At 34.7% G+C, this 19,987-nt stretch overlaps 1 protein-coding gene across 1 annotated transcript in view; it reads left to right on the top strand.

Moving 5' to 3' along the window:
* The window catches only part of LOC141405507 (uncharacterized), a 63,114-nt gene that overhangs the window by 42,350 nt on the left and 777 nt on the right, over positions 1-19,987 (top strand). Inside the window, exons 4-6 of the mRNA XM_073989907.1 lie at positions 19,375-19,421; positions 19,488-19,616; positions 19,692-19,932. Coding sequence (XP_073846008.1) covers positions 19,375-19,421; positions 19,488-19,616; positions 19,692-19,853 — 338 coding nt within the window. The 3' untranslated portion in view covers positions 19,854-19,932. The remainder of the gene's footprint in view (positions 1-19,374; positions 19,422-19,487; positions 19,617-19,691; positions 19,933-19,987) is intronic.

Here is a 19,987-nt window from a genome sequence, read left to right on the forward strand (position 1 = left end):
CAACGTACACATTTTTTTGTTGATTTTTCCACAGCATTTGATCTGATTCCAAGGAATAGTCTATTTTACAAGTTGTCTTCTATGGGATTATCTACGAAGCTAATAAGGATACTACAAGGTCTATACAAAGGCACCACAGCGAGAGTCTGGGACGGTTGTAGTTTCTCAGAATCATTTTCTGTAAGTTCAGGCGTCAAACAGGGCTGCCTTCTTAGCCCCACATTATTTTCATTGTATATCAATGATTTACCAGATGTACTACCGGGCGGAGTAAATGTTGCTAATACTAACATTAAAGTATTACTTTATGCGGACGACATAGTCATTCTCTCAGAAACACCAACAGGTCTGCAAGAAATGATAAATGCATTACAAAGTTATTGTCTAAAATGGAAACTAAAAGTTAATCTAGCCAAATCTAAAATTCTTGTTTTTCGCAAGGGAAGTCGAATCGCTTCAAACTTAAAATGGTATTACGAAAATCAAGAAATTGAAATCGTAAACAGATATTCATATCTAGGGGTCGAATTAACATATAATCTTTCTTTCACTGCTCATTTACAACATAAACTCACGTCATCCAAAGTGGGCATCAATTCCACCTGGTCGAAATACCTAGCACATCCGAAAATATCAAAAATTAATAAACTTAAAATATTCACTTCCTGCTCGAGATCTGTACTATTATACGCGGCACAGGTTTGGGGATTTCAACAATATGAATGTGTTGAAAAATTATTGAGATTTTTCATTAAAAAAATGCTATATCTACCAAACAACACTCCAAATTATATGCTTTTCCTCGAAACTGGCCTATCCAAACTATATTCTTCTACCTTAAAGTTACATTTTTGTTACATAAATAGGGTGTTAAAGTTAAGCCCACTTAGATTACCACGTATTCTAGCTGAAAAGATCATGGAATTGAATATTTATTGGGCAAAAGAATGGTCCAATATATGTGAACGTATTGAATATATCCCTCCCAATAATAACTTGCCATTAAGTAGGTATTGGAAAGATATTATTCAAGTATGGTGTGCTAACCCTGTAGGAAATGTCAATAGTGAATCTATACTGACTTACTACTGACAATGTCTACAGTACTACTGACAAACTGTAGACAACTCATGTAATTTCCTATAGACATTTTGTATGAACGTGTCATTCGAAAGTCAGTACTGACATTGGAACTAGTATGTCAGTAGTTCCTGAGGAACCATGTGTTGATATTGGAGGTAGTGAGTCAGTAGAGACATTGGAGGTAGTGAGTCAGTAGAGACATTGGAGGTAGTGAATCAATAGTTCATAAAGGGTCATATGGAGACATTGGTACCAGACTTTCCTTACTAAGTTTTTTGGCTTATATGAACTTTTTATAGATTAAAAAGCTATATGGTACGTTGATCTTAACTTTTGTTTAAATAATATATTTTATTAAAGAAAAATACATATTATTGAAAATGCTAAAAAAGTAAAAATTGCGTATAACGGATTTTAAATAAGGGCTAAGTCCAAGATTCCACATAAGTTCAAAATAAAGCCAATGTTTTCGAGGCTGGCTAAATATTTGAATATTTAAATAATAACAAAGTCGTTTTCGTTGTCAGAAATATCATCGCCTTTTATTTTCTTGGCCATAAGACTTGGTGCGACTTGTCTGCTCAAAATAACACACGTTAAATTCACGATATTTTATTGATTTTTCACAAAAACACTTTTTTCACGAAGCGCCAAAATTATTTTACACCAAACAATCGTTGGGCTATCAGCTGTTAAAATAATCAATGCTTCTTCTTATTAATAGGCCGTTTACATATAACCGGGTTAACCCAGTGGGTCTGGGTTTCAAATGCCATTTCCATTGTGTATACTTCAAATAAATCCTCATAAAGAAGGTTAACCCTGCAAAAAACTATAATATAAACGCCGTATAAGATAAAAGCATGGCACAATTACCCAGGTAGTGGCATCGTAAAATTTTGAATATGTTATGTCAAAACTTTCTTTATGTTGTTGGGGAAATTACAACAAAAATAATTTTTTATAAAGGGGTTTGACTTTTCATATTCGATCAGCTGGTGTGATACCACTACCTGGTAGTTCTGCCATGGATAAAAGTATCAATAGTTGACAAAGCGTTGACTTTGTCACCATAATAGTAAACAAAGTGTTGACATGTCGACACATGTCCCCATGCTTCCTACAGGGAAGGAACACGAAGACTTATGTAACGATGCTAGAAATTCACAATTTCATGATCTTTATCCGCATTTACAATACAACCAAATTCCATATCTTACTAAGGATCTATCCACTCGTGTGACAAGCTGGATTATAAAAGCTAGAGGAGGCTTACTTGGTCTAAGTTCCAATCAGTTTATCGGAAAAAATAACTCAAGTACTCTTTGTACAGTTTGTAACATGAATGAACCGGAGAACACTACCCACTTCATCGGCAGATGTCCTATATATTCAGAATATAGAATTATGTATTTTGGAAAAAATATTCTTTTTGAGAATGAAATACTAGATATATTAAATGGCACGAATTTTATCGCATTATATAATTATGTTTTAACATCCTTTAAATATCGAAAACTTATTTTAAATGAATATAATTAATAAATCTAATACTACCAATATATACTCAATTAACTGTAACTTGAAAATGGCTAACAGCAATAATGCTATGCCAATTATAGATGTTAATTACAGTAAATATTCTTGTAACTAATGAATGAATTGTTAAATGTGTAATATCATCTATTAAATAAATAAATAAAAAACTGAAAAAAGATAGACTGACGATTATGTAGAGATGTTGATTTGTTTACAATATTCACAAAAAAGACGTTCACACTTCGTTGTAAAAAACCCTAGTACATATACAAGAGTTGTAAATCTACCACCATGAGTGAATACCGCTAATGTGAAATATTTCATTTAATTAAAAATAATTGAGAAAATAATTCTAAACACAGTTACACGATTAATTGGAAAATGCATTATCTGTCCACAGTGTGGAAAAATTCAATATATGGTGAGAAAAATGCTAAAAAATCATAATAAACAAGACAGCAAAGAGAGAAAAGTTAAAATTTCGCTGTTTGTGCCTTTGTAGAAGGAGCCTCTTTGATAAATCAGCGCAGATTTTGTTACCACTCATTGGACATTTGTTTGTTGCTGTTGTTTTTTTACCAGCCATAAAAGCCCGATTTCTCTTGAAATCACAATATTTAAGATAGAGCTTTAAAATTTGGTACAGAAGTTTCTATTATACCTAGAATGTTTAGTTTTCCGTATAGCACCATAGAACGATACCCCCTCTTCATTACGTGTACACCAAGACCTCGCTTTGCGTTGTTTTCGAAGTTGCGTCGTTGCTTTGTTAATACCAATTTTCACTATGCGTCGTTCGATTTCTGATGTTGCGTTGTTTTAAACTTAAGTATAGTACACATTGACAAGCAAAACTGACAGTCATCGAGGTCTATTTCGTGAATATCAAAGCTTAATTGAAAAATTTCTTTTATAATCTCTAAATAATATCGTAAATATTGTATTTCAAACGTTTTTAGCTAAATAAAAGTTGTTATTTGCCGGAAAATTGTCCTTAAAGTACGTTGACTGTCAGTTTTGACTGTTAGTGTGTACTCCCCTTTAGGTGTCTAATTTTTTATCCCCTCCACCATAATATTCTAAGTTGATTTAGTAATGTCCGCTTGTTGTTATCACGATATCTTCCGAATGGTTTGAGATAGAGGGCTGAACTATTATATAAATTAGCTATAATTTGACATTTAGTGTTTCCAGTGATGTAGAAACTTTTCCACAAAAAATAATGAACATAGCTCCACATTTTCTTATAGCCCTCAGATAACGGTACCGCTCGACTGTTTTAGCTACATTTTCTGGCCGAATTAGACCAAAATAGCTATAATTTAGCATTTAGAGTTCCTAGTTATTCAAGTAACTTCGTTAGAGGGTACACAATTTTCCGTCTGGTTCATGTTTTGAGCTGTCCGCCCTATTTTCGGTATTTTTTTTTTGAAGTTTCAACCATGTCATCCAACCGAAGTGGTTTTTAAAAGACTATATACATATATGCCATTATTCAAACGGTACACAAATTTCGAGCAGCTCTCGAACTAGTAATTTCTCAATATACGATCTCCGGCGACGCCGGGTTATAGACACTAGTTTTATGTAATTTTCACAAAAAAAAATCTGTATTATTTATATAGACTTGAAATTATGATTTAATTCCCAACGAGCATACGCTGTGATCTGCATCAAATGGCTAATTAAAAATGTTTTTTATACAATCAGCCTTTAGGCTAAGAAGGGTACTTTGATACGACCAAAAATGTGCCTCATCAAAATAATGGTTTTAGACCCCAAGTATGTTGAACGAAATTCGCTTCACACAATTTTGAGTCGATTTACATCTCTCGGTCTGATTGGCTTGTGCCGCACGATAGCTCTCGAACAGATCAACGCATTCGAACCTGATTTTGCACTTTGTAATAGTTTGCCTAAACCTAGTTCAAGTTTGAAGATGGGCCGATATGTCCACTTCTTCGGATACCTTCCACACAAATGTTCATTTTTTCTGTAAAATCGTTTGAACGATAACTGTCGAAGGGAGAAATACATTTGGTCCAAACTTTGCATATCGTACTATTCCTTCCAGATATGGATCAGCAGGTTGACCTTGCGGCAACCTTAGGTTTGGGTATGTGGAGTCAATATATATATTGACTACGCCACTCGGAGACCTTTCGGTCCATTGTGATCATCCACAAATCAGAGAGAAGAGGTTCAGAATTGCCTGAAAAGACAAAAGAAGAGAAAAGTAAAGAAAAAAGGGGGTGGGGTTGGGGAAAGTAACAATAAATGGAAATTATTAAAGATGAAGATGTAATAAAGAAAGGAGGATGGTTTATTTGGTGATGGTAGAAAACTGCCAGAGAAGTAGTTACGCTTATGGGTCGCGCCGTCCCAGCCAATTCAAATTTTTGAAGATGTTATTTATGATTGTTGGTTCCTTGTTTGAGTATAAGGTTAAGCTTGGAGGAAAGCATACTCCTGTTAATCTATATCGTTTTCGAGTTAACATCGGGCAACGACATAAAATATGCTCAATAGTCTCCGTTTCCTCCTCATCTTCACAGAGCCTGCAATAGTCCACGCCATCATCCTGCCATTTACCGACAAAAGCTCGGATGTTGCAATGAGCGGTAATGACTCCCGTCAATACCCTGATTTCTGATTTGCTCACATTTAAGAGTGAAATTGTTCTGTTTCTTGATAGAGTCGGCCAAATGGCCCTTGACACGTTGCACCTTGGTTCATTATGCCATAGTTCCTTGGCTCGTTCTTCAAAGAACGTCTCCACTCTCTCTGCGGCCACCTTAACGCCGGTACAGTTTTTTTCTGGGGCAAGTCCCTACTTCCTGAGATAATGGCCTAAAAGCAAGATAACTATCAAGATTAAGGTAAGTCCTCCATGAATCAGAAGTTTGCTTACTAAATTTTTTTGATATATGGGCCTTATTGTAGAAAATTATCATTTAGTTGCGGAATTATGTTTAACTAATCTCCGTGTAGATGTTGTTTTATTCCCCGATACGATTTTTATACCCTACACCACACTGTGGTAAGGGGTATTATGTCTTTGTGCATTTGTATGTAACATACAAAAAGAAACGAAATAGACATATAGATCCTTTTGGGGATATACATATAATCACTTTCTGAGTCGATTTATGCATGTGATGAAATTGGGAATGTATGACGGAATTTTGTCTAGTAATAAGTGTACCATATTATATAGAAATCAGTTCAAATTGATGTATATCTCCTATATATATTTTACATATTCACAGTAGTGTAGGGTATCATATAGTCGGCCCCACCCGACTATGATCCTTTCCTTGCTGGTTATCAAATAAAACAGGGTTTGCTTTAGATTACGTTTCTACAATGTTTTATTTATTTTATTACACTTGTTCACAACCGACTTTAATTACTAAGCACACAGCTTGACTCTAGTAAGCACACAGCTTTCCATTACTTCTTTAACCGACTGTTCAGTTTCACGTCTAAAACACAACTGACTCACTGCCTAAAAATTCCCTTTTATTTATAGCCCATCCCTTCTTGTTCCCGAATTCTAGAAACAATCTGTGCAAGAAACACATAGATTCACACCCGCACTAGGCTAACAACAAAACAACACGGGCGAGACAGCCAGAAATTCAAGAGAATCGAAATTTATTTATTTAAAGCTGTAATCCTATCCACAACGCTTTAGAATCTAAAAAATGTGAAATTTTCTTTGTCAAAAATGTTAACATTTCAAGTTGTTTACATTGAACAGTTGATTAAAATAGAGTTGCGTCGTTCATGAACGAACCGGCTCGAAGGAACGATTCCGTGAAAAGAACGAACGGATGCGTATCCAGCTCATTCTTTTATATCGTTCATTTAGATCCCCGATGGACGAGTCATTGCTGCTTATAAAATTAACAGCATTGGTTTTGCAGTCAAAGTCTAAGCAAACGCTGCGTTAGCGCTGCAGCACAAATTTCCACACAAAACAAACAATGATTCAGAGAGCTACTCTCGCTCAGTAACTCACCTCATTCAATAGCACATCTCGGTCATATCTTTCTTTTGCATCATTCGTTCATCTGGTTCTTTCATATCAAAACCACCACCACTACGTTCAGAAACAAAACCACCCCCATTAGCACACAAACAAGCAAGTAACACAACAGTTGTGTCATTCGTGAACGAACATTTTCAAAAGAACGATTCGGTGAAAAGAACGACGGAGTCTTATGCAGCAGAGAACGAACGACTTCAAAAGAAAATAATACAGTCAAATGTATTGTTGAACGAAAAAGAGCCAACGAATGAAAAAGATCGATCCGCTCAATGAACGAGATTGCCCAACACTAGATTAAAAGTCAGCTGGCCAAACTTACAAATTTTCACGGGACAAATTTTCCCAGCAAAAATTTGCAAGTACTCAGTCACAGAACTGTCAAAAAATCACTATCAACGCGCACCCTTTTCTTTTATAAAATTGTACGAATTTGTACATGTTTTTTTAGTTATCGTGCCTTATGTGTGTCCGGTTACTTGCAAGTTCTTGATAGAAGAAATTTCTCCAGCAAAAACTTGGAAGTTCTCAATGAAGAACAGAGAGTTAACAGAGACAAAGTGAGTTAACAGACAACTTTCTGCAACAACCTATCAGTTATATTCGTAACAATCAGGGCAATCACGAATAAAAATTCCGTGCGGAATTTGTTCTCCTTCCCCAATTTCACAATTTTTTATTTCTATGTTTATGCCCAAAAAGGGAATATTTTTGTCTATTCGTCGAGAATATTCCATAATTAAGTGATTCTAGTACATTTCAACGTTTTAAAATACCGATTTTAAAAGAATTTCACTTTTTAAAATTATTTTTCGTGCGGAAAATTCCGAGAGAAATATTCATGATTGACTCGTATATGTGGAAACTGAAATATGGGGTATTGTAACTCGCGAACAATTGTACTATACCATAAGTTTTGAAAGCATTTCTGTAAAATCAACTGTTTTAGAATTTTATAATTTTTAATTTGAACGGAAGCTGTGTTCGTAGTAATGTAAAAACTATTAAAAATGAACGCATCATTTCCATTATTACGCGGCTTATATGCGTTTCAAGAGCTATCATATTCAATATACACTGCACCCCGGTTAACTACCTTTCATAAAATTCCAAAAAATTGGGGTACTTATGCGGGAAAGGCAGTTACGAAAGTCTCGCATATGTACCTCATGTGGGTAGTTACAAAAATCTCATCTTAACCTTGCAAAAAAAATGACAACAATTAGAAAAAAAATAAAACCAAGTCTAAGAGTATAATGTAAGTTATATTATAAGAAATTTATTCATCTGTGATCATAACACCATAATATAACACTGGACATCTTCATCACAATTCACGCAGTCATCGAAATCGATTGTCTCAGAAATATACCATTGCGGGTAATAAACCGATAAAAGTATTAATAAATGTTCTTTTTGGGAAAATATTTGACAGGTAAATATCCGAATTGGGTACTTATAGAAAAGTCATTAACCGGGACAGTTTGAACTCATTTATATGAAAAACTTTTGGGGATTTAGATTATGAGGCAATTAAACGGGAAAGGCAGTTAAGCAGAGAGGTAAATAACCGGGGTGAAGTGTAACTTTATTTTAATTTAATTCCACGATTGGAATTCCTTGTGATTTAATATAATGATCTAAAAAATGTTCACGGCATAGGCTTAATTTTATTTCTCACAAAGTCTGGATGCTCTTGTAATTTTTTTATGTATATTTTGTATACATATTGGCTACTATTTCAAAAATATGTCTGCAAATACGTAAAATTCAGTTAACGATAACGATAATTTTTTCTAAACATTCCAATTAAAAGGTCATATCTGCGCGCAACGATCAATGTTAGTTACAAAAGCAGATTTGGAATGACAATTTTTTCTTAATCTATGTACCAAAAATCATTCATGAGCATCAACAAATTTTTTGGATTTTTTGAAAACTCAATTTTACAAATTTTTGCCCATATGTCAATGATTTGCTGTAGCCCTACATTAAGGTTCCGAAAGATTCTACGTATTTTTATACAAACCTGTGATTCAAAATCAAAATTATATATATATATATGGTCAGAGGTGCTTTTTTTAACTTGTTTCAGCATAATTCTCTAGTAAAGGGCTCACAAAACAGGGCTAAAAATGCAAACAACTTCTAGTATGCATTTTTTGAAAGAACATATTGAGACTACAAAAACCCTAGTAAGGTTTTGTCCTGCCAATTTTGGCAATATTATAGCCCTAAGATAGTATAACTTATCTTTTGAAAAGACCACATAAGAAAAATTCCATCTAGGGCGTCAAAATCGATAAAATATTGAAAATTGTACATAATTGCTGAAATTCTGATCAGTATCAGCTAAACTATTGGGAGTTTGAACCAAGTGACCCTTTACAAAAATATTCTAAATAAAATTCTCAGCAATTCCTCAGAACATTTTGAAACTCTAAAATGTTGATTCAGCGGTATTATTATTACCTTAAAAATGTTGCACAGTGTTATGAAACGACAATCATAATTTTCCGTGCAGAGCATCATCAGCGGAAGGAAAAAAAAATTAAAAATAATGTGGTCGTAGATCCCAACAATCAATTAGATGGTCCGACCGAGTTAGAACTATTTTATAAAAATGTAGTATATTTCGTATAACTAAGGGGAAGTAAATCATGTTTTGTCTTTCTTTGAAAGTTATATTTTTGTTTGACAGTTTTCCGTGAACTCACCCCAGCCAACTTCTTGTGACCCATAACCACCATCCAGCTACTGATGAATGATTCCACGCCTATATAGAGTTTGTTCTATTGATGTTGTGCTAATGTTGTCGAAGGCGCCACCTATACGAGGGCTGCTAGATAAATTTCTGGACTAATGATAACACGAATATTTATCATTAAAAAATTTTTTCCAGCATGATTTATACACTTTTGCATGTGCTCAAACCAATTGTCGAAACACTCTTTCCACTCCGATAGAGACACCTCCAAAACATGTCTTTTGAACACTTCAACAGCATCTTTTGCATGAATAAAAATGAAGCATTGGGCGGCGACATGTCAGGGCTGTACGCGGATGACCTATCATTTTCACCTTTTGGTGCGTCAAAAAGAATTTGGTTTGTATGCTTTGATGCACAATGATTCATATTCTCATGTTAATTTTTCGAATTTCTCAAAAGGCCGCAGGAAAATTTCTCCAAAGGCCACTCAGAATATGCCGTCTACTTTTTTCATGCAGAGTAATCACCAACTGGCCAGTTTTGACGTAGAAACAGGCGACCCTCTGCTTCGAAGTGCTCCTTCCACGAACAACTTTCATTGGATTTGGCTCGTCTTCGAAGACACGCACGGTCAATTGCTGTTTCGTTTCGGGCTCATACGAATAGATCCGTAATTCGTCATCTGTGGGGATCTTATAAGCACCGCTATCCTATTTTTCCCAAAATTTCTTTGCACCAATCGACGTTAGCCTTTTTTGAGCGATTGTCAAATTGTGCAACATTTAACGAGTACAAAACTCTTTAACGGAAAGGTGTTCATGCAATATCGAATGTGTGCTGCTGGAAGAGATGTCTATCTGCCGGTATGTCACCAGACGATCTTGAATTATCAGCTCACAACAGCCGTTAAGCGAGAAAACATTGACGACCTTCGCATTTAAGCTAATGGCGGCCACGATTGAATTTATTAAACTAGTTGTTCACAATGCTATAGGGTGCTGCTTCGTCGCCATACAAAGATTTAAGTTCATCGATACACTCTTGTCCTGATTGATAATTGTTCCACAAACATCCCAGATGAGACAAAGGATTCATATTAGAGCAATGATATGGGATCCTACAGTATATCGTAGTCCGAACGGCATGTGGCTGAAATACTCAGAAAATGTCGCCAAAATTACTGAGGAGTATTTTGCCACCGTTGAAAATTTGATGTTGCTTGGACAGGGAATCGAATCCACGACCTTCAGCATGTAAGGCGAGTGTGCATACTATTGTATCACGGTGGCACCCTGTCCTGAAAGTTGTGAATAATTACACTGTACAACACAAAAACTAATTACAAGATATTTCGGCCAGATTACGAAAGAGGACCGAAAAAAGAAGACACGTGTATCGGCGTTTTGAAAGTTTACGTCGGGAAGTAACTTTAATAGGCGTGGAAATTTCCGCCATTTCTACAGGTTTTGGAATATTCGACATCAGATTCTTTCAAATCTTTGCATTTAGGTATAAAGTGTCTTTGGCAATATTACTGACAACAATGCGGGGTATATTTTTGTGAAAAATTAACCCTAAAGGGGTAATTTTGGTACCTTTTTTCAAAAACGTTTAAAAACTCATTTAAAATGTGATCAGATCAAAATTATTTGTCATACTATAGGTCCCCGAATACACCAAAACTCTAAACCGTACTTAAATCACGTTAATGTTGAACTTTATCTGAGTTTATTAAGTTTTGTCCCCTGGGTTAATTAAGTCAATTTTGTCAGAGCAGGAGCAGCTGCCATCATTATAACTTAAATGTCCTTTTTGGCTCTGTTAAATTTGGCTAAATTAAATTATAGTATTTAGGACCATGCCAAAATCATGGATGTTAGGACACCCGTATGTCAGATACATATATATTCACTGGACAATAGCCGTAGACTATCCTCGCATTTCAGATACAATATCAGGAACCTATGACTTATCCTGATGACGTTATTTTAGTTTATAGTACTAAAATACGTAATTTTACGAAGTCCGATCTGGGTTATCAATATTTTCCCTATCGTATATTCACCATAGATATTCCAAAAACAGTTTGGATCGAGCACACATAATCTTCTAAAAGAATTTATTATGAAAAACATGAATAAAATATATTTTGTGACCGCAGATAATGGTCCTAAATCATATATAAAAAATCATATAAAAAAATGAACGCTTCTGGAGATGTTATATATTATAGCTACAAATTTCTTTTGTTCAGAGGCTCATAATGAAATTTCATTTGGAACATTTCTTCTCTTGACACAATCCCCAAAAAGTGAAGTATTTAAGGATATTTTGACTTAGTATGGAATAAATTTTAATTACGAGTCCAAAAGTTTAACAAATTTTTTTTTTCAATTTCAATTCTTTCTTTATTGCGTATAATATTAATATGGCTTAGAAATAAAATATATATAGACAAGAGGTTAGGAATTTCTAATTCCTTTTCTACTTTATAATTATTTTAAAAATGTAACAATAATAGAGTAAATAAATTAACATATTTTTAAATGGGAAATACGCAAAAACAAAACCCTTTTAAACCATTACGTTACGTTATTGAGGTAAAATTATGATGATCATTAATATTAACATTAATTAACATTAATATGCTGATATTGAGATGTTTGGCATTTTTCAATAAAATTTTCTGTCATCTTGTTTATCTTTTGTTGAACTAATTCGATTCCTGTAACATGATGTAGACGTTGAGTTGAAGATAACCATGGAAGGTTGCATATCATTTTGAGAATTTTGTTTTGACAAATTTGTAATTTTTTGATATGACACATCGCCGAAGATGACCATACTGGGGCGCCATAAAACATAAGTGGCTGAAAAATGCTTTTATAGAGTAGTTTTTTATTATTTAAACTCAGCTCAGATCTTCTATTGATTAAAGGGTATAGCAATCTTATGATATCATTTATTTTATCCACAACATATGGTATGTGACTCTTAAAAGTTATTCGGGTGTCCAGTATGAGACCCAGATATTTTACTTCGTTCTTCCATATAATGTTTTGGTTATTAAAAAGAATTTGCCGCTGTGGCACGAATCGGGGGCAACGCTTCCTGGTGAAGTATATCGCTTCTGTTTTGTCAGTGTTGAGAAGAATTTTCCATTTGAAAAAATACTTGCTTAATTTTATTAAGGCTGATTCCAGGCATTCAATGATATTGTTGGATAAAGTACAAGAACAAAGTATTGAGGTATCATCTGCAAAGATTGATGCTGTGCATCCGCCAAGATCAGGAAAATCTGAGGTGTATATATTGTATAAAATAGGAGAGAGGCAGGAACCCTGAGGACATCCTGCAACAATAGTTTTCTTCACTGAACAAGACGAGCCGATTGAAACAATGAATGTTCTTTCAGATAAGAAGCTTTGAATTATTTTTGTTATTTCCATAGGGAAATTAAATTTGAACATTTTATAAATTAGTCCGTTATGCCAAACGCAATCGAATGCTTATTTGATATCCAATAAGACCATACCTGTAGATTTGCCAGAGGAAAAATTATCATGAACAAAATCTCTTATTTTAATTAAAGGTTGGTTAGTGTTGTGTTCCTTTCTAAATCCGAATTGTTGTGGAGGAATAATATTGTGTTGCTCAATAAAACTGAGAATTTTCTCTTTGACTACTTTTTCCAAAATTTTGCTCATCGAAGATAGTAGACTAATTGGTCTATAATCGGAAGATGACTTTCCAGTTTTATTAGCCTTTTTAATTGGGACTGTTTTTGCACATTTCCATATTCGAGGAAAATAGCTTAAGCTCAAGCAAGAATTTATGATAAAGGTTAAGAAGGTAACTCCAGCACGAGGTAGGTTTTTCAAGCAAATGTTATTAATATTATCAAAGCCTGGAGCTTTTTTATTTTTTAACATCTTCAAAATTTCACTGGTTTTGTCAATGCTAACCCGAAAACTTTCTGGTAGGCTAGTGTTGCTGCCATAAATAAATAAAATAAATAAATAAAATAAAATAATGAATGGTTGTTCAGGAAATGTTGAGCTAATAATTCACATTTATCCCATGTTGTGAAGTATGATGTGTTATTACAGACAATGGTAGGGATCTGATTATTTTGTCTTTTCAAAACTTTGGAGATATTCCAGAATGGTTTCGACGCATGATCTAAAGAAGATAACGTTTCATTCCATGAAAGGTTTCTATGTTCCAATAATTCGTTCTTAATTTGTTTATTTAGCCGGTTCATTGCGTGGCGATCGTTAGGGTCCCGAAATCGTTTAAAGTTTCTGGAATAAATATTCCTATGTTGAATCAAAATTTTGATATGGTTGGGTATTGCGTTTATTTTCGAAATGATTTTACGTTTAGGGACACTATGGTCAACTGCCGACAACAAAATTCCTGTAAATTTTTCTATGTAAGAATCTATTAGATTTTCATCAGGTACACAATTTTCGTAGTCCAAGGTCGCCAAATTACGGTTAATAAATTGTTTATATCGATTCCAGTCTGCTCGTTTGTAGTTGTAATAGGATTTGTCGTTGGTTTTAGCTCCAAAAACGATTTTACAGAATAGGGGCAGGTGATCGGATCCCAGATTGTTAACAGTTTTTATTCCAAGAATATTTTCAGATATATTCGTGATGAATAGATCTAAATTAGAAGGTTGTCTTCTACTATCAGCAGGTATATAAGACATATCCGAAGAAAATAAGACTTGGAGATTATGCGTGATCAATTTAAAAATTTAAATGCAAGAGAAGTAATGACTTCGAATTGGTCAGACTTTGACTTACATTTTTTCAAATTAGATATTAACTCAAGAGTTAAATTTTTCATTTCCTCTAGGGAAAATAATTCATTTGATGTTCCTTGTTGTTGGTTATTATTGGCAGAAGTATGATGATCCTGGTTCAAGGAATTTGGAAACATTGTGGAATATTTTTGATTGCCAGAAAACTGTACAGTCGGTTTAACTTGTCTTCTGGGCTGATATTTTTGCCTAATCTCTAAAAATGATTTCCTTGCAGGACAATCAAGAGAGGACGATTTATGTTCTCCATTACAATTGGCGCATTTTACGGTGTTAACTTTACATTCTGCCGTTAAATGATTTCCGGCACAATTAGCACAAAAGGTTTTGACATTGCATCTATTTGAGCCATGACCGAACATCTGACAGTTATAGCACTGTGTTACTTTATTTCTGCTAGGCTTTTGATATTCCCAACGAACTCTGATACGGTTTATATCAAAATAACTTTGACGTAATTCTTTTAAAGTTATTGACTTCCTTTCGAAGTATACAATATAAATAACGTTTTCGTACGAGGCGTTGATTTTTTTGGTCACCAACTTAACATCTGTACATTTCAAACCCATTTCAATAAGTTGGGCTTTTATTATTTTGGGGTCCATTTTATCCATATTGAATAATAAAGCTTTATAAGGTTTTTCATTTTTTGCAGCATATGTGAAAAATTCAACCGCTAAATTTTCTGAAAGTCCCTTACAAATAGGCTCAACATCAGCAACATTGGTTAGAAATAGTTTCAACCCGATAGATATTTTTCTAATAGAATAATTGTTTACATTCAATATTCTACATAGTTCATGGATTTGCTCAGTTTTGCACTTCAGTATTGTGATTGGAGGCGCCTTGACTTTTATCGAGTTATCGATAACTATTTCATTATTATTATTTCCATCACTGATATCATCATCCAATGTTTGGAGAGGTAAATAAAAATTTTGGTTGTTTGTTCTCTGGGGAGAACCACCTGATTTCGCTCTCTTGCTCATCATTTTATGCCTCGGAGAGGCAGAACCATCTTCGTCGCACTGTCTTTTAATTTTGTTTGGGTAAAGTTGTTATTTTTGTAAGTGTTAATACAGATCACAAAACAAAAATAACCGTATTTTGTTGTTTTTGGAGTTGTAAAGAAACTTCTGTTTAAGAAAGAACACGTCTGTATGGTATAAGCGGCACAATACGACTGAAGTTTAACAAATAATTTCTACTATAATATCTAATTTTGTAACGTCATTTTCTTAACAACGTATTTTACTTGGATATCAAGTTTGTTCTGACTCAGACCTTCTGAGACTTGTAATGACATCTGTGTAGAATGTTTCTTCTTTTAACACCTTTCGTCTAAAATTAATTTCATATTGATGCATCAGCTCGAAAAAGAACAAAACAAATTTATTTCAAAAAAATATTGGGTGTTTTGTTGGCAAACTTGATGTAAATATTTTCTTGATATATATTGTAAATACATATTTCATTTATTCGGCGACTTATATTGAAATTTGATGGAGAATATTTTCGTCTTTGGCGTCTTCTATATAGAATGAAGTTTTGTGGGATAAAACTTAATAAAATCAGATAAAGTACAACATTAACCCTAAAACGTGATTTTACTTTTGGCAGATTCCTGGCGTTATTTGGGGACCTATAGTAAAATCTTATGACAAATAATTTTGTAGAATACTTTGATCTGATACGAGCATATTTTAAAGGAGTTTTTAAATGTTAAAAAGAAGACCAAAAAGACCCCTTAGTGACTCGCATGAGGGTTAATATTTTTCATAAACACATACCACGCATTGTTGTCAGTAATATTGCCAAAGACAGTTTATACCTAAAATGCAAGAATTTCAAGAAATCTGATGACAAATATTTAAAAACCTGTAGAAATTGGCGGCACTTGCCACGCCTATTTAGATTACTTCCCTACGTAAACTTTCTAAACGCCGATACACGTGTCTTCTTTTTCGGTCCACTTTCATAATCTGTGACAGGCTTCTTGTAATTTTAAAAAAAAAGTTCAATTTTGTTGTACTGTGTTATCGAAGCTAAATTCATTTTTTTGGCAAATTGATTTTTCAAGCTGCTGCAAACATCGTGCATTTATGCTAAATGTCAAACATTCCAATAGAAACGTCAAATGGAGCCTGGCAAAACGTAGTATTGCATAGCCCAGAAACTTATCTAGTAGCCCTCGTATCCAGAAAGGGCGCTAAGGAGTACTGTTTGAGCTTTAAGGAATTCTTAATAGCCCTAACGACTTCCTGTAGTCGAGCGGTCCTTGAAGATAAGCGTGTTGGCTAGAAGATATGTTGTTTTAGTTCTCCATCTTTTCAATTTGTATGGCCCATGTTGTTGGTTATCCAGCTAGTAAAGAATGGTTCCACGCCAAGTAATTTAAAGCTTGTTGATGTACTAACATTGTTGAAGGCGACTACATATCCAGGAAGGCTACAATGGTTTATTGTTTGTGTTCTATGATCTTTTCAATAGTTTTAACGTTCTTCGTGTGGGGTTACGTCTGCCGGGAGCCCTTTAATGTGTTGACTGGAAGATATGTTGTTTAAATTATACATATTTTCTTGAATATGCTCGTGGATGAGTCTTTCGAGCGGTTTAAGCAGAAAGGATGAAAGGCTTATGTTTCTAAAGCGGTGCCGACCAAGAAGAGCGAAGACAAAAATGTGAATGTATTTAAAAACATTAGCAATTTATGACAGTGTGTTAGTAAGTTTGTATGCACGCTATCTACAAAACAAATCAAAACATTTGCTCTCTCATGCATGCAACTTGTACTGCCAAGGGTTAATTTTTGTAGCATTTATGGTTTAATACCATATGGCCCGGATATTTGTAAGGAGAGAAGCTGTTAATAGCCCATGTGACTTTACTCAAGCTTATTAACTTGTAGGGTACAACATTGAGTCTCTATTCATAGTAGTGTTTGATTGCTTCTCGATAGTAAGTTGCATTTATTAAGTATTTTTTTTAATCTAAGACTGACTCACCTCTGTCGCTAGTTTCAGTGCTGTCCCACAAGTAATGTCTTGCGTTGGCATCACAGCCAATGATAATAGTGTTGAACCTCATGTTATTACAGACCTCACTTGGTGGTGTTTCTCTCGACTGGTCAATATAGCAAGAGGCGATAGGGAACTCCTTACCATTCTCCAGTTCCACCCACGCCAAAGTGCGGTAAAGTGTGCTGTGCTAAGCTGGGGACATGTAAGCGTTTATGGTGTTTTCAACAATAAGACACAATCTGGGCTTACTGTTATCCTTCATGTAATGGATTTGAAGCCTCTGTTATCCAGATCTTTTACTTCGTTTTCGTAATTGTAGGGATCTTGTATGATGGCTATTTCTATATCCTCCTCGACCTGAAGGATCCGCATGTTATCTGAAGCAACTCTAGTAGAGTGCTTCAGATTGATATGCACGACCTTAAACATCATTTTTTGTGGGGTGATGGCGTGGGTTACCCATCTAGCAGCATGTTTTCCAAAAGCTTTTCGATTTCGTCGTTTTTTCCATTCGAGCCACGCGGGCGTTAGAGATGGCAAACTATCGACAGTATGACTGTCATTTTGATTGCTGTCGTAAAGCTTTTTTCATATCGGATTCTAAAGCAATTATTTTTTAAATAATTCGCGACAGATAACCCAAACAACATGTTTTTGTGGCCTTTGATTTACTACAGCAATCGAAACGATAGTCAGACTATCGATAGTTTGCCAGCGCTAGCGGGCGTAGGGTTTTAACTTTGGCATCTCTTATGCCCCAACAGTCCCTGTTTTCAAGAGAACTAGACTTATGATAGACTTATGCAACTATGGACCGTCGCATTCTATCCTGGGCAACCATACTCTGGCACGAGGTCTAATTGGGGGGATTTCCTTAAGCGTGTCTGATCTTAGCCATGCATTTTTCCTTAAATACCTTTGGGAATTCGTCTTTGAATTTGATGACCCTGTAACTAGAGTCGAAATAGGGCACATGAGAATCTTCCTTTGTAAAGGCATTTTTCATAACTTGTTCGGACAACTAAGTTTCTACTTTACCCCACTCCGCTGATAGGGGACAGCTTTCCATTCTTTAGCCATATAAACCATCTGGTTGTCCTTAATGACTTCGTTGAAGGGTCGTTTTATTGTTGAAGAGGTACTTGAGTTGTGCTGTAGTTTTTTTCCTCTTAGCGGGTTTTATATCTTCTGTCTGGCAACGATCTCGCTGGGAGGCAGATGAACGAACGATCGTCGTTTTGATAGATTTTGACTCTCTCGTAATCCTCGACAATTGCTCATCTTTCGGTCTAAACTTGCTGTAATGGTAAATTTGGTAAAATTCGATGTACAATACTGATTGCAGCCAATATGGATGGGCCATGAAACCTGGTTAGTAAAAATCTAGATTTCTAAAATTGTTACATGAATTCCAAAAGAGTACATCTTCCTATTATTTAAGTAATACATCTGCCACCGTGGTGCAATGGTATGCACGCCCGCCTTGCACGCAGAAGGTCGGGGGTTCGATTCCCCGGCCAGGCAACATCAAACATTTTTCAACGGTGGCAAAATACCCCTCAGTAATGTTGGCGACATTTCCTGAGTATTTCAGCCTTGAAAAACTTCTCCACAAGTTGTGTCTTAAGACACGCCGTTCGGACTCGGCGATAAACAGTAGGTCCCATATCATTGAGCTAAATATGAATCGGGGTGCACTCATTGATATGAGAGAAGTCTCCCTTGTCCCGTATGAGATGTTGTGGAACAATGTTTTTTTTTATCTGCGATTTAGACACTGGTTTGAAAAAAAAAATTAAGTTATTTTAGTAAATTTATGAACAATAATTTTGGAGTTAATATTTACGAATCTGAAAAGAATTGTAACAAAGTAGCGCAGGGTTGAGTTTATGAAGTCACATTGAAAATATATTCATACTTATTTTATTACTCACGTCAAATTTCAAAGTCCAGCAGCTCTTTTCATTCCTCCACAATATTATGACTACTATCGTAACGTTAAGTTATTCCAGAATTTATAATATTTAAAACCACACTTTATAGTTGTGAATAAAATTTACTACTCCACTATACAAAAATATTATATATCCACAAAGTTTATTTTGAAATTTATATTAAAACGTATTTTTTCGATTTACAGGTAATCTTAATGAGGTATCAAATATGTCAGTGGATTTGAAAGAAAAGGTAAGTGGCATCAAAAAGAACATTATGAATGTAAATTTATATTCATTCGATTATTTTAATATATAGTTCTTACGGAAATTGAATCGACAAGAACGTGTAGTCGAGGAAGTTAAATTGGTATTGAAACCAAGATATAACAAGAAGCACATCACAAAGGAAGACTACAAGGAAATTATGCGACGAGCTGTACCTAAGGTATGCGCAACAAATATCCCCATCTTCAGTACCACCCTGTACTAACATATAATTCTTAAATTTAAACATATATAGATTTGTCACAGTCGTTCGGGCGAAATAGATCCCAATAAGATCAAGAATTTGATTGATGCTTATGTCAAGAAATTCCGTGCAAAACACAAGAAATTGAATCTTATTAGCACGGGTCAAGTAAGCAGCGCTGTGAAATGTGCTGCCTACTTGAAGAAGCTTTAGAAAGAGAGGCGCTGAAACCCCACAGCAACAAAAAATCATAGAAAATGATACATCAAACATAAACCTTACTGTATAGAATGTGAGTATATTTGGCTATCTCGATTGGGATTCCTAATATTAACCCAACCATTGTT

This window comes from Musca autumnalis, unplaced genomic scaffold (assembly GCF_047663935.1).
Source record: "Musca autumnalis isolate F117 unplaced genomic scaffold, ASM4766393v1 scaffold_1, whole genome shotgun sequence".
Taxonomy (NCBI): Eukaryota; Metazoa; Arthropoda; class Insecta; order Diptera; family Muscidae; genus Musca; species Musca autumnalis.